The sequence below is a fragment of the Nerophis lumbriciformis genome, linkage group LG02 (genome assembly GCF_033978685.3).
Source record: "Nerophis lumbriciformis linkage group LG02, RoL_Nlum_v2.1, whole genome shotgun sequence".
Classification (NCBI taxonomy): Eukaryota; Metazoa; Chordata; class Actinopteri; order Syngnathiformes; family Syngnathidae; genus Nerophis; species Nerophis lumbriciformis.
The window spans coordinates 16,910,187-16,927,398 of NC_084549.2; the positions used below are offsets into that span (position 1 = coordinate 16,910,187).

The 17,212-nt window shown below is 34.7% G+C and overlaps 1 protein-coding gene across 1 annotated transcript; it reads left to right on the plus strand.

The window, feature by feature from the left end:
- Window positions 1–990: 990 nt before the first annotated feature.
- On the plus strand, window positions 991–12,550 carry nkx2.3 (NK2 homeobox 3). Its single transcript, XM_061954366.1, has 2 exons — window positions 991–1,425; window positions 11,741–12,550. Exons 1-2 carry the CDS (start codon window positions 1,083–1,085, stop codon window positions 12,388–12,390), a joined length of 993 nt encoding a protein of 330 aa, XP_061810350.1. The 5' UTR covers window positions 991–1,082; the 3' UTR covers window positions 12,391–12,550.
- The last annotated feature ends 4,662 nt before the right edge of the window (window positions 12,551–17,212 follow it).

Here is a 17,212-nt window from a genome sequence, read left to right on the forward strand (position 1 = left end):
GCAAAAATATGGCAATATCGCGAAATGATCAAGTTTGACACATAGAATGGATCTGCTATCCCCGTTTAAATTTAAAAAATTAATTTCAGTATAGGCCAGGGGTCGGCAACCCAAAATGTTGAAAGAGCCATATTGGACCAAAAATACAAAAAAAATCTGTCTGGAGCCGCAAAAAATTAAAAGCCATATTACATACAGATAGTGTGTCATGAGATATAAATTGAATTAAGAGGACTTAAAGGAAACTAAATGACCTCAAATATAGCTACAAATAAGGCATTATGATGCAATATGTACATATAGCTAGCCTAAATAGCATGTTAGCATCGATTAGCTTGCAGTCATGCAGTGACCAAATATGTCTGATTAGCACTCCAACAAGTCAATAACATCAACAAAACTCACCTTTCATGCACAACCTTAAAAGTTTGGTGGACAAAATGAGACAGAAAAAGAAGTGGCATAAAACACGTCCTAGAAAGTTATACATGTAAACAAACGGTGAGTTCAAGGACCGCCAAAATTAGTAGGACAAAACTGCGCTAGCCAAATACTCGAATCAGTGAAGCATGTTTAATATAAACAGTGTGCTTTATAACAATTATGGAGGTTTCTGTCATGTTTGTCCTCCTACAGAAACCATATTAAAACAAAAAATAGATTGTTTTCCCCTCATCTTTTTCCATTTTTCATACATTTCTGAAAAAGCTCCAGAGAGCCACTAGGGCGGCGCTAAAGAGCCGCATGCGTTTCTAGAGCCGCGGGTTGCCGACCCCTGGTATAGGCCTTTAAGTTAAATGAGGTTGGAATTGTCCTAAAAGATGCAGAGAGAGAGAGAGAGAGGCTTATGGGAGGGGCGTGGAGATGACAGCATCTTTCTCGAACTCAATTTAAGCCAACCAAACAGGATCGACCCCCTCCTCAGCCTCAGTCACACACACACACACACACACACACACACACACACACCCACACACACACACAAGTGCAGCCTGCAGGGGGATATGTCTCCTGCTCCGCTCTTTCCTCGGTCTGCATGAAAAAAAAAAAATCCTACAAATTGTCCCCAGATATTCACCATCATGCTCCCGAGTCCGGCTTTAACGTCCTCCACCACGCCTTTTTCAGTCAAGGACATCCTGAAATTGGAGTTGCAGCGACAGTCCCAGGAGCTGCAGTTCATCTCCTGCCTGCAGCAGTCCGGGTCCCGCGGGCGCGACTCGCCGCCCTCCTGCATGCTGGCCGGGAGAGACAGTCCGAGTCCGATCAGCTCTGGCTTGTCGGAGAGCGACGAGCGGATGTCCTACTTCGGCGCGCTGGCGGCACCGGACCGGCTGGGCGAGTCTGGGCTGCCGGCGGAGATGTTTGCCGCCGGGCTCCCGGTGCAGATGCACGCCGCGGACCTCCAGGAGGACCAGGACGCCAGTAAGTGCAAATCAGTAGGGTATTAACTTTGGCGAAACTCACCGGAAAATGTGTTGACACGGTACCTAAATTTTCAAAACTAAATATTTGATCATGCCACACCTTGTGCAGAAGTGCAACATGCTGCTTTAACATTAAACTTAAACTAATGAGGTCAAATATCATCAGGATATAAAAACACATTTCCATGATGCTATATTTAGCCATAAAAGTACTGTCATTAAAAAAAAATCATATTATATAATAATCACATTGTTAATTTTTGGATTATTTTATATAGAACCTTTATTTAACAGGAGAAAAAAATTCCCATTGATATTTAAAACCTCTTTTTCAGGGGGAGTCCTGCACACTAAAACATGTTGAGTTAAAAAATTCCAGGATTTCACAGCATTTAACAGTATTTTTCCAGATTTACTTGCATGTAATATTAAAAGATATGCCAGTAAAAAAAATCTGATATCCTTTGATTTCACAGTAAAATAATGTAATCATAACAATATCACAACAAATTACTATAAAATTTAAATTGCACACTAAAAAATGTTGAGTTAAAAAATTACAGGATTTCACAGCATTTAACAGTATTTTTTCAGATTTACTTGCATGTAATATTAAAACAAATGGCAGTAAAAGAAATCTGATATTCTTTTATTTCACAGTAAAATAATGTAATCATAACAATATCACAACAAATTACTATAAATTTAAACTGCACACTAAAAAATGTTGGGTTAAAAAATAACCCATTTTAACCCAACTGCTGGTTCCGAAAAGGACGAACCCCTTATTTGAGTTATTTTAACTCAACATTTTGGGTGGATTTTTTTCAACCCAACTTTTGCGTTGAATTATTTCACCAAAAAGTTGAGTTATGGTAACTTAATGTTGGGTTATTTTCAACCAAACTTTTGGGTTGAATTATTTAATCCAAAAGTTGAGTTATGCTAACTGAATGTTGGGTGATTGTAAATAATGTTAATGAGATTAATCCTTCATAAAATTCAAGAAAAAAGTCACTTTTTAATTTAAAAAAAAAAGCCTTTCACCCAAAAATAACTGTAAATTAATTTGTTTATTGAGGGGTACTGCATGTGTTGCAAACTCTTGTACACTCTGTGAAAAAAATTCCAGGATTTCACAGCATTTAACAGTATTTAATTTAATTGTTAATTTTGGGTGATTGTAAATAATGTTAATGAGATTAATCCTTAATAAAATTTAAGAAAAAAGTCACTTTTTAATAAAAAAAAAATAAAAAAAAGCCTTTCACCCAAAAATGACTGTAAATTAATTTGTTTATTGAGGGGTACTGCATGCGTTGCACACTCTTGTACACGCTATGGGAAAAATTCCAGGATTTCACAGCATTTAACAGTATTTTTCCAGATCTACTTGCATGTAATATTAAAAGAAATGGCAGTAAACAAAAATATGATATCCTTATATTTCCAGCAATTAACTGTTATTTCACAGTAAAATACTGTAATCATAACAATATCACAACAAATTACTATAAATTTAAACTGCACACTAAAAAATGTTGGGTTAAAAAATAACCCATTTTAACCCAACTGCTGGTTCCGAAAAGGACGAACCACTTATTTGAGTTATTTTAACTCAACATTTTGGGTGGATTTTTTTCAACCCAACTTTTGCGTTGAAATATTTCACCAAAAAGTTGAGATATGGTAACTTAATGTTGGGTTATTTCCAACCAAACTATTGGGTTGAATTATTTAACCCAAAAGTTGAGTTATGCTCACTACAATGTTGGGTTATTCCAAACCCAACTATTGGGTTAAGGAGCGCTGAATTGTGCAACCCAATGCCACGGACCTCCAAGAGGACCAAGACACCAGTAAGTGCAGCTCACATTAAAATCAGTACGGTAATAACTTAACCGCAAAATGTTAAATATTTGATCATGCCACACCTTGTGCAGAAGTGCAACATGCTGCTTTAACATTAAAAGCACACTTAAACTAAAGAGGTCAAATATCATCAGGATATAAAAACACATTTCCATGATACTATATGTAGCCATAAAAGTACTGTCGTTAAAAAAAAAAGTCATATTATAATAATCACATTGTTGATTTTTGGATTATTTTATATATAACCTTTATTTAAACAGAGAGAAAAATCCCATTGATATTAAAAAACTCTTTTTCAAGAGGAGTCCTGCACACAAAACAATTGTTGGGTTAAAAAATTCCAGGATTCCACAGCATTTAACAGTATTTTTCCAGATTTACTTGCATTGATTGATTGATTGAAACTTTTATTAGTAGATTGCACAGTTCAGTACATATTCTGTACAATTGACCACTAAATGGTAACACCCGAATAAGTTTTTCAACTTGTTTAAGTCGGGGTCCACGTCAATCAATTCATGGTAAATTCATGTAATATTAAAACAAATGGCAGTAAAAAAAAATCTGATATCCTTTTATTTCACAGTAAAATAATGCAATCATAACAATATCACAACAAATTACTATAAATTTAAACTGCACACTAAAAATGTTGGGTTAAAAAATAACCCATTTTAACCCAACTGCTGGTTCCGAAAAGGACGAACCCCTTATTTGAGTTATTTTAACTCAACATTTTGGGTGGATTTTTTTCAACCCAACTTTTGCGTTGAATTATTTCACCAAAAAGTTGAGTTATGGTAACTTAATGTTGGGTTATTTCCAACCAAACTATTGGGTTGAATTATTTAACCCAAAAGTTGAGTTAGGCTAACTCAATTTTGGGTGATTGTAAATAATGTTAATGAGATTAATCCTTAATAAAATTCAAGAAAAAGTCACTTTTTAATAAAAAAAAAAGCATTTCACCCAAAAATAACTGTAAATTAATTTGTTTATTGGGGGGTACTGCATGCGTTGCACACTCTTGTACATGCTGTGAAAAAAAAATTCCAGGATTTCACAGTATTCATCAGTATTTTTCCAGATTTACTTGCATGTATTAAAAACAAATGGCAGTAAAAAAAAATTATGATACCCTTATATTTCACAGCAATTAACGTTATTTCACAGTAAAATACTGCAATCATAGCAATATCACAACAAATTAATATAAATTTAAACTGTACACTAAAAAATGTTGGGTTAAAAAATAACACCAATTTCAACCCAACTGCTGGTTCAGAAAAGGACGAACCACTTATTGAGTCATTTTAACTCAACATTTTGGATTGATTTTTTTCAACACAACTTTTGCGTTGAAATATTTCACCAAAAAGTTGAGTTATGGTAACTTAATGTTGGGTTATTCCCAACCAAAATATTGGGTTGAATTATTTAACCGAAAAGTTGAGTTATGCTCACTACAATGTTGGGTTATTCCAAACCCAATTTATGGGTCAGGGAGCGCTGAATTGTGCAACCCAATGCCGCGGACCTCCAAGAGGACCAAGACACCAGTGAGTGCAGCTCACATTAAAATCAGTACGGTAATAACTTAACCGCAAAATGTTAAATATTTGATCATGCCACACCTTGTGCAGAAGTGCAACATGCTGTTTTAATATTAAAAGCACACTTAAACTAATGAGGTCAAATATCATCAGGATATAAAAACACATTTCCATGATGCTATATTTAGCCATAAAAGTACTGTCATTTAAAAAAATCATATTATAATAATCACATAGTTGATTTTTGGATTATTTTATATATAACCTTTATTTAAACAGAGAAAAAAATCCCATTGATATTAAAAACCTCTTTTTCAAGGGGAGTCCTAAACACTAAAAAATGATGGGTTAAAAAATTCCAGGATTTCACAGCATTTAGCAGTATTTTCCAAATGTACTTGCATATAATATTAAAACAAGTGGCAGTAAAAAAAAAAATCTGATATCCTTTTATTTCACAGTAAATTAATGTAATCATAACAATATCACAACAAATTACCATAAATTTAAACTGCACACTAAAAAATGTTGGGTTAAAACTGACCCATTTCAACCCAACTGCTGGTTCCGAAAAGGACGAACCCCTCATTGAGTTATTTTAACTCAACATTTAGGGTTGATTTTTTTCAACCCAACTTTTGCGTTGAATTATTTCACCAAAAAGTTGAGTTACGATAACTTAATGTTGGGTTATTTCCAACCAAACTGTTGGGTTGAATTATTTAACCCAAAAGTTGAGTAGTGCTAACTCAATGTTGGGTGATTGTAAATAATGTTAATGTGATTAATCCATAATAAAATTCCCTTCAAGAAAAAAGTCACTTTTTAATATAAAAAAAAGCGTTTCACCCTAAAATGCGTTACTTGTTGAAAAACAACCCAAAAATTATTCATCATTTTGAAAACCCAGACATTCTGTTAAATTAATACCCTTATAACCCCCAAAAATGGATTGCTATTCAAAAAAATAACTCCAACATTTAACCCAACACTAGCAACTCATAAATTGGGTTATCAAAATAACCCGGTATTTTTTTAGTGTGTGTAAAAAATTAAAAAAATCTGTATATTTTATGGCATAAAACTGTTTATCTATTTAAAGTAAGTAAAAAAAAAAAAACACTCAATTTTACAGTATTCTTATTCTTAATTTCTCATAATTGGACACTTCAACAGTTAAAACATACTAAAAAATGTTGGGTTAAAAAATAATCCAATTTTAACCCAACTGCTGGTTCAGAAAAGGACAAACCCCTTATTTGAGTTATTTTAACTCAACATTTTGGGTCAATTTTTTCCACCCAACTTTTGCGTTGAATTATTTAACCAAAAAGTTGAGTTATGATAACTTAATGTTGGGTTATTCCCAACCAAACTATTGGGTTGAATTATTTAACCGAAAAATTTAGTTATGCTAACTCAATGTTGGTTAATTCATAACCCAACTATTGGGTTGAATTTATTTAACACAAAAGCTGAGTTATGCTCACTACATTGTTGGGTTATTCCAAACCCAACTATTGGGTTGCGCATTTTAGCGCTCCTTGACCCAAATGATCAATTTTACTGCTGGTTTGTCCTACTCCTTCCCAACTACTGATCAAAATTATTTTTATTCCATTAAAATATCCTCAAAAGCAAGACATGAGTGACATTTTTTTTACATGGTCATAGTAGTTCTGTAAAGCACGCTCAAATATTTACATGTACATAAGATGTGTGATTGGAAATAATGTTAATGAGATTAATCTTTAATAAAATTCCCTTCAAGAAAAAAGTAATTTTTTTATTTAAAAAAAAAAAGCCTTTACCCCAAAATGTGTTAATCATTGAAAAACAACCCAAAAATGGTTCATAACTTTGAAAACCCATAAATTGAGTTAAAATCATACTCTTATAACCCCAAAAATTGATTGCGCTTCAAAAACAATAACTCCAAAATGTAACCCAACACTCACAACTCATAAATTGGGTTAGCAAAATAACCCAGAAGTTTTTAGTGTGTAATAATCACATTGTTGATTTTTGGATTATTTTATATATAACCTTTATTTAACCAGGAAAAAAATCCAATTGATATTACAAACCTCTTTTTCAAGGGAGTCCTTCCCAAGAGGCAAGTTACACATAAAATGACACATTAAAATGACAGGCTGGACATCAAGTTGGAGTTATTACTTGCATGCATCGTTTAAAGCAGGGGTGTCAAACTCATTTTAACTCAGGGGCCGCATGGAGGAAAAATCTGTGCCGACGCGGGCCGGAATATTGCAGTAATGGCATTAAAAATAAAAAATAAAGGCAACTTCAGGTTGTTTTCTTGGTCTTACTTTGGCCAAAAATAGAACAAACACATTTTAAAAATATTACAATAAAAATATAGAAAAAAATACCGGCAGCGGTAAAGTTTAGATGCATGAAAGAAAGAAGAAAGTGAATGAATGTTTATAACTGAATACATTTAGTTATGCATAAAAATTTGTTTTCTTTTGTAGTTTTTTTTAATGAATTAAGTAACGTTTATGGCAACCTTTTTCCAAAGCACAATATAAAATGTGAGATATAACAGGATAATGCATACATTTATTTTTCAAAACGGTTACAAAAAAGTGGGACCCCAAACATTTACTGTGGGACCCCATTTTCATGACTTGATGACCATTTTGAAAATTCCTAGCGCCAACACTGATGGAGTATTGGTGCGTGCAAAACAGCAGCAGGCGGCTGTGGCCTGCGGGCCGGTTCTAATACTAATCAAATATCACCCGATAATTCATTCACGGGGCGGATCTGGCCGCGGGCCTTGACTTTGACACCCCTGGTTTAAATCAACGTATAAAAATACCCTGATATTTGGACACAGATGCAATTCTATTGTCAAAATGTTGTGCAGTTTTTAATTGGGGTTTATTGTTTTGAAGTGATATTTGCCAGAGAGCGCAATCAAATAAATAAATTGTGTGATTAATCTGCATAAATGCATGATTAATGCAATGTTTTGTGATCAATCACATGAGTTAACTCATCATTTTTGATCGCCCTGCTTAAAAGTAATCCCCAAAAAGTCGGTCAGTTTGATGCGATGTTCATCTCAAGGAGAAATTCAGCGTTACATGAAGGTTTAGAAAACAAAAGACATACTAAATGACATTCAAATAACAAACAAGATATGGTCAAACGGTTCCGGTTCGGACAGTTTGATTGGGTTATTTTGGGGCAAATCTGCACAATAATTTGAATTGTTAAAGCAGGGGTGTCCAAACTTTACCCACCAAATCAAGTGTGGGCCTTTTTGATATTTTTTTTTATTTTAAAAGAGTGCAAAAAAAAAAAAGGAAATAGATTTTGTCTCGGCTTTGTGTTATAAGTGACAAAGCATATTACCAATTTCCAAGTCTTCTTCCTTTTCTTATTACATATTAATTTCCCAGCAGGCACAAGACATTAAAGCAATGTTGAGAACTTGTTGAATTAGGTCCTGACGTTGGGCAACTCAAACATAACGTTGAAACAACATGCTTTTTGACGACGTTTAATCAATGTTGGGTTGTGACGTTGATTTGACCATTGGAATGTGGTCATTTCCCAACCAACAACATGGATCCAACGTTAGACATCAACGTTGTCTCAATTTACAAATATAACTATTTTGCAACGTTGTTTCAAAGTCACTTTTAAAGGACATATATGTATAATCAACCTTGTATCAATGTCTCGTGCCTGCTGAGTTTGCTTACGTTTTTATTGTCGTTTTTATTTTTATTTTATCATGCCTGTGTCATAATAACATCATTTTTTACGCAGCAAGCTGTAAAACTAAAATAATAACACATATTTCAAGACAGTAACCTGATTATACTTACTTGACATATCGTGCATTTATTCTTATTTGGCGTGGGAGAGTGACCGTGCCAGCAACCTGAGGGTTCCTGGTTCGATTCCCAACTTCTACCAACCTAGTCACGTCTGTTGTGTCCTTGAGCAGGACACTTCACACTTGCTCCTGATGGGTCGTGGTTAGGGCATTGCATGGCAGCTCCCACCATCAGTGTGTGAATGTGTGTGTGTGTGAATGGGTGAATGTGGAAATAGTGTCAAAGCGCTTTGAGTACCTTGAAGGTAGAAAAGCGCTATACAGGTATAACCCATTTACCATTGATTTATTATACAGTATATTACATATTGCCAAATAAATAGTCCAGTAAGTTCAGTCGCACTCAAACAGCATGGTGCAACAACACTGCAAATACAATAATAAATAGGACAATAGAAATAATCAATATATAAAATAATTTAAAAAATGATAATGAGTACTATACAGAAATACTAGATTTATTTTTGATGGGCTCCAAAATGAAATCAACAATAAATATTGGTCAGCTCGGGAAAATAATATTTTGTTTACATTTTGAATTATTATCTGAAAATATTAATAAATAAATAACTGTATTCCTTTGCAAATAAATACGTTGTTGGGTTTGCATTTGACTATTTTTTTCAATGTCAGGTTGTGACGTTGATTTGACCATTGAAATTTGGTCATTTCCCAACCAACAACGTGGATCCAATGTTGGGCACCAACGCTGTCTCCATTTACAAATACAACTATTTTGCACAGTTGTTTCAAAGTCAGTTTTAAAAGACATTTAGGTATAATCAACGTTGTATCAATGTCTCGTGCCTGCTGAGTTTGCTTACGTTTTTATTGTCGTTTTTTATTTATTTTACCTCAATACTTTGCGGGCCAACGTGTCATTTAACTGTAATAACATCATTTTATGCAGCAAGCTATAAAATCAAAATAATAACACATATTGCGAGACAGTAACCCGATTATACTTACTTGACATAATGTGTATTTATTTTTATTTATTATACAATATGTTATACATTGCCAAATAAATAGTCCAGTAAGTTCAGTCGCACTCAAACAGCATGGTGCAACAACACTGCAAATACAATAACAAATAGGACAATAGAAATAATCAATATATAAAATCATTTAAAAAATTATAATGGAGTACTATACAGAAATATTAGATTTATTTTTGATGGGCTCCAAAATGAAATCAACAATAAATATTGGTCAGCTCAGAAAATTAATATTTTGTATACATTTGGAATTATTATCTGAAAATATGTCAATATTTTTTGGTTGTTTTTATTACTCTGCAAATAAATAAGTGAGCATAATATATATGTGTGTTTTGTTTTGTTTGGTTTTATTTAGAGATTTCCGATATTATCGGCCGATAAATGCTTTAAAATGTAATATTGGAAATTTCAAGTTAAAGTTAAAGTACCCATCATTGTCACACACACACTAGGTGTGGCGAAATTATTCTCTGCATTTGACACAATTATCGGTATTGTTTTTTTTTAATTATCGGTATCGTTTTTTTTTTTTTTAGTTTTTTTATTAAATCAACATAAAAAACACAAGATCCACTTACAATTAGTGCACCAATCCAAAAAACCTCCCTCCCCCATTTACACTCATTCACACTTATTCGCACAAAAGGGTTGTTTCTTTCTGTTATTAATATTCTGGTTCCTACATTATATATCAATATATATCAATACAGTCTGCAAGGGATACAGTCCGTAAGCACACATGATTGCGCGTGCTGCTGGTCCACTAATAGTACTAACCTTTAACAGTTAATTTGACTCATTTTCATTAATGACTAGTTTCTATGTAACTGTTTTTATATTGTTTTACTTTCTTTTTTATTCAAGAAAATGTTTTTAATTTATTTATCTTATTTTATTGTATTAATTCTTTTTTAAAAAGGACCTTATCTTCACCATACCTGGTTGTCCAAATTAGGCATAATAATGTGTTAATTCCACGACTGTATATATCGGTTAATATCGGTATCGGTAATTAAGGGTTTGGTCAATATCGGAATATCGGATATCGGCAAAAAGCCATTATCGGACATCCCTACTATATATCAATACAGTCTGCAAGGGATACAGTCCGTAAGCACACATGATTGTGCGTGCTGCTGGTCCACTAATAGTACTAACCGTTAACAGTTAATTTTACTCATTTTAATTAATTACTAGTTTCTATGTAACTGTTTTATATTGTTTTACTTTCTTTTTTATTCAAGAAAATGTTTTTAATTTATTTATCTTATTTTATTGTATAAATTTTTTTTTTTTTTTAAAGGACCTTATCTTCACCATACCTGGTTGTCCAAATTAGGCATAATAATGTGTTAATTCCACGACTGTATATATCGGTTGATATCGGCATCGGTTGATATCGGTATCGGTAATTAAGGGTTTGGTCAATATCGGAATATCGGATATCGGCAAAAAGCCATTATATTGAAATATATTACATATCAATACAGTCTGCAAGGGATACAGTCCGTAAGCACACATGATTGTGCGTGCTGCTGGTCCACTAATAGTACTAACCTTTAACAGTTAATTTGACTCATTTTCATTAATTACTAGTTTCTATGTAACTGTTTTTATATTGTTTTACTTTCTGTTTTATTCAAGAAAATGTTTTTAATTTATTTATCTTATTTTATTGTATTAATTAATTCCACGACTGTATATATCGGTATCGGTTGATATCGGTATCGGTAATTAAGAGTTGGACAATATCGGAATATCGGATATTGGCAAAAAAAAAGCCATTATCGGACATCCCTAGTTTTAGTTGCTTTGTCTGTTTGTTATATGTTTTTGGCTGGTGTTATTTTTGGAAAATAATTCATACAAATATAAATTATAAATAAGTTGGTTGGGTTTTTATTTGACTATTTTTTTAACTGAGTCGCTAAATTGTGAAATGCAGATTTATATAGACATTAATTGTTGCCATGTGTGCTTTTTTTTCACCCACCGGTGCTCGCCGCGCAGAGGTGTGCGCGTCGCTGCGGGGCGAGGAGGCCGAGAAGCCGGCCAGCAAGCAGCAGAGGACCCGCAGGAAGCCCCGGGTCCTCTTCTCCCAGACGCAGGTGTTCGAGCTGGAGCGTCGCTTCAAGCGGCAGCGCTACCTGTCCGCCCCGGAGAGAGAACACCTGGCCGGCTCGCTCAAGCTCACACCCACGCAGGTGAAGATCTGGTTCCAGAACCGCAGGTACAAATGCAAGAGGCAGCGGCAGGACAAGTCCCTGGAAATGGTCGGCCATCATCATCATCACCATCACCATCATCATCCTCACAATCCAGCGCCGCCGCCGCCGGCGCCGCCCAGGCGGGTGCACGTACCGGTGCTGGTGCGCGACGGGCGGCCCTGTTTGACTGGATCCCCGACTTATAACGCCTCTTACTCGGTCGCAGCGAGCCCGTACAGCTACAGCGGCTACCCGGCCTACACGTACAGCAACTCTGCCTACAGCAACACTTATTGTACGAGTCTGCCCGCCCTGCAGCCCTCCAGTACCGCGGCCAACGCCTTCATGAGCATGACTTTGGGGCCCCTGGGGGCGCAGACGCAGGGCCAACCCGCGCAAGGGACTGTGGCCCCGCCATGCCAGGGGACTCTGCAGGGCATCAGAGCCTGGTAACGCACATTTGAAAAGGTGCAAAAAAAAAAAAAAAAATTCCTGCACTAAACTGCTGTTTATTTGTCTTTGAGTGTCATAAATAAGCACACATTGAACAATTAACTATACGTCAGTTAATTAGAAATACACACGACTGACACAATTAATGCCGAATCTGCAGGATAACGCTTTTTTTTTTTTTTTTTTTTTTTTAATTATTTTTTTTTTTTTTAGGTTTTTCACAGCATGCACGCGTGACATGATGGAACTGTTGTATTCATGGCGATTTTATTATTATATCTAAAAAAATGATAATGCATAAAAAACTGCAGAAATGTACACATTTTGTTATAAAAGTGGTATGTGTGAGTGTCCGTATTAAAATTTTTACACACTTGAATCCAACCCACAGTCAAGAGCCAACTTTTTTTTTTTTAAATGCATTTATTGAGGACAATAATGCACATTAATGAACTGATAAACAGCCACTGGCTAATTCCACAGTAACATTTACAGTATTTTGCTGTGAAGTTAAATGCTTTGACATATAAAGTTATTGATTTTTTTTTTAATATATATTAATTTGTTGTGAGGTTACAGTAAATTTTGATTCATGTATTTTACTTTGAAAAAAATATACTGTTAAATTCTGGGAAATACTCTTAAATGTCTACAGTGTGCTAATTTACATCCAAAATAGTCCCAAAATAGAAAAACAGGAACGACAATATGACAATATAATGTTAACGACACAAAATAAACAATGTTTTATTAAAATTATGTGTCAGCTTTGTATTCATATTTTAACTGCTTAATACGCCGCTATTATAACCCGAAAAAAACGTTATAATTGTTTTAAAACTGAGGTAACTTTTTAAAACGTATTCACTAATATTATTATATTTTATGAAATTATTTCGATTTGTGTAATATATTTTTTTACCTTTTTACTGACTGGGAGACATTTATATAGCCTTGCAGTGCTTGGGGTGTCCAAAGTGCGGCCCGGGGGCCATTTCTGGCCCGCAGCTCGAGTTTTGTTGGCCCGCAGAATATTGTCGGGATAAAATCAAACAAAAAAGGGACAGTAAAAATGTAAGGAAAGAAGAGCACAAATGAGACAAATAGGACATTTTGACACAAATAGCTATATGTTTTGATCCTTATAACACAGAGCTCACACAAAATGTGGTGTTATTTACACTTTTGTATCATTATTTTTTGAAAGAAAATAATAATAAAATGGCCCCTGCATGATTTGACTTTTCAGTATGCGGCCCTTGATGGAAAACGTTTGGACACCCCTGCCCTAAACGCCTGTACCGTGCACAAATCGGAGAATTTGCTAGTTCCGAAAAGTTATAATGACCATATTTAACGAAATAATTTTTATTTTTTTATAAAACTCTAAATCCGAGACAAATGATTGCGTCCTCTCCTGCAGGGCAAGCTTTGAAAGGATCTAAGGTTGTGATGGACAAAATTAACAATACAAAATAAAAAAAATACACTCAATGTTAAAAACAACAAAAGTTTATAAATTTAAGTGTATATTTTCCACAGATAAATATTTTAATCAAAACCTTAATACAACAAATGAAAGAAAAACATACAATATCCTTATATTTCACAGCAATTAACTGTTATTTCACAATAAAATACTGTAAATTCTAAAGAGATTCCATAGACTATGTTGCACACTCTAGTACAGTAAGTGGCGGTGTGCTGTCATTTCATACAAACTACAGTTGTGAAGTCACAGCATTTAGTTGTAACTTTATTGTAATGGACTGTAAAAAGACATTGATACAACGTTGATTACACATACACGTCCTATAAAACTGACTTTGAAACAACGTCGCAAAATAGCTCTATTTGTAAATTGAGACAACGTTGACGTCTTACGTTGGATTCACGTTGTTGGTTGGGAAATTACCAAATTTCAAAGGTCAAATCAACGTCACAACCTGACATTGAATAAACGTCATCAAAAAGAATATTGGTCGGGAAAAAACAAAATTTCAGTGGTCAAACCAACGTCACAACCTGACATTGAATAAACATCGTCAAAAAGCATGTTGTTTCAACGTTGTAGTTGTGTTGTAGGAATATTGGTTGGGAAATGACCAAAATTCAACGGTCAAATAAACGTCACAACCTGACATTGAATAAACGTCGTCAAAAAACTTGTTGTTTCAACGTTGTAGTTGGGTTGTAGAATATTGGTCGGGAAATGACCAAAATTCAATGGTCAAATCAACGTCAGAACCCGACATAGATTAAACGTTGTCAAAAAGCATGTTGTTTCAACGTTGCATTTGTGTTATAGAATATTGGTTGGAAAATTACCAAAATTCAACGGTCAAATCAACATCAGAACCTAACATTGATTAAATGTCATCAAAAAGCATGTTGTTTCAACGTTGTACTTGTGTTTATATTGGTTGGGAAATGACCAAAATTCAATGGTCAAATCAACGTCAGAACCCGACATTGATTAAACATCGTCAAAAAGCATGTTGTTTCAACGTTGTATTTGTGTTGTAGAATGTTGGTCAGGAAATGACCAAAAATTAAATAGTCAAATCAACGTTACAACCTGACATTGAATGAACGTTGTCAAAAATCATGTTGTTTCAATGTTAGGTTTGAGGTATAGAATTTTGGTTGGGAAATGACCACAATTCAATCGTCAAATCAACGTCAGAACCCAACATTGCTTAAACGTCGTCAAAAAGCATGTTGTTTCAACGTTGTAGTTGTGTTGTAGAATATTGGTCAGGAAATGACCAAAATTCAACGGTCAAATCAAAGTCACAACCTGACATCAAATAAACGTAATCAAAAAGCATGTTGTTTCAACGCTGTATTCGTGTTGTAGAATATTGGTCAGGAAATGACCAAAATTCAATGGTCAAATCGACGTCACAACCTGACGTTGAATAAACGTTGTCAGAAAGCATGTTGTTTCAACCATGTAGTTGTGTTGTAGAATATCGGTTGGGAAATGACCAAATTTCAATGGTCAAACTAACGTCACATCCTAACATTGAATAAACATTGTCAAAAAGCATGTTGTTTCAACGTTGTATACGTGTTGTAGAATATTGGTCGGGAAATTACCAAATTTCAATGGTCAAATCGACGTCACAACCTGACGTTGAATAAGCGTTGTCAAAAAGCGTGTTGTTTCAACCATGTAGTTGTGTTGTAGAATATTGGTTGGGAAATGACCAAATTTCAATGGTCAAATTAACGTCACAACCTGACATTGCATAAATGTTGTCAAAAAGCATGTTGTTTCAACGTTGTAGTTGTTTTGTAGATTATTGGTTGGGAAATGACCAAAATTCAACGGTCAAATCTACATCAGAACCCAACATAGATTAAACGTCGTCAAAAAGCATGTTGTTTCAACGTTGTATTTGTGTTTATATTGGTTGGGAAATGACCAAAATTCAATGGTCAGATAAACGTCAGAACCCGACATTGAATGAACGTTGTCAAAAATCCTGTTGTTTCAACGTTAGGTTTGAGTTATAGAATTTTGGTTGGAAAATGACCAAAATTCAACAGTCAAATCAGCGTCAGAACCCAACATTGATTAAACGTCGTCAAAAAGCATGTTGTTTCAACATTAGGTTTGAGTTGCTCAACGTCAGGACCTAATTCAACAAGTTCTCAACGTTGTTTCAACGTCTTGTGTCTGCTGTAATAATATTTCACAGTAAATTACCGTAAATGCAATTATTAGCCATGTAGTTTTTCTGTGCATCTCCAATGAAAATGTTTACAGTTTATGGTTGCAGGAACTTTCCTTTTTAACGGAATGACGCATACTCACTGATTTATTAGTCGGAATATGCCAAAAGAGGTGCTTAATACTGTATAGGACCTTTGGAAACTCATGCATGCATGGGGAGGAGACATAAATAAAAATGTCCACTTGAGTGATTTTGTTCAGGCTTTAAATATAGTATATTTTCTCTGAGAAAGCTAGAAGGAGTATAGTGAGACAAGAACCAGAAACTCTGAGAATGTAGTTCCGGTCAGGAGTTAGAGGTGGACATTAACCAGACCGCCTGCAGAATCCTCACAACCTCACAAGACGTGTATATAAAATACAAACCCCGTTTCCATATGAGTTGGGAAATTGTGTTAGATGTAAATATAAACGGAATACAATGATTTGCAAATCATTTTCAACCCATATTCAGTTGAATATGCTACAAAGACAACATATTTGATGTTCAAACTGATAAACATTTTTTTTGTGCAAATAATCATTAACTTTTGAATTTGATGCTAGCAACACGTGACAAAGAAGTTGGGAAAGGTGGCAATAAATACTGATAAAGTTGAGGAATGCTCATCAAACACTTATTTGGAACATTCCACAGGTGAACAGGCAAATTGGGAACAGGTGGGTGCCATGATTGGGTATAAAAGTAGATTCCATGAAATGCTCAGTCATTCACAAACAAGGATGGGGCGAGGGTCACCACCTTGTCAACAAATGTGTGAGCAAATTGTTGAACAGTTTAAGAAAAACCTTTCTCAACCAGCTATTGCAAGGAATTTAGGGATTTCACCATCTACGGTCCGTAATATCATCAAAGGGTTCAGAGAATCTGGAGAAATCACTGCACGTAAGCAGCCAAGCCCGTGACCTTCGATCCCTCAGGCTGTACTGCATCAACAAGCCACATCAGTGTGTAAAGGATATCACCACATGGGCTCAGGAACACTTCAGAAACCCACTGTCAGTAACTACAGTTGGTAGCTACATCTGTAAGTGCAAGTTAAAACTCTCCTATGCAAGGCAAAAACCGTTTATCAACAA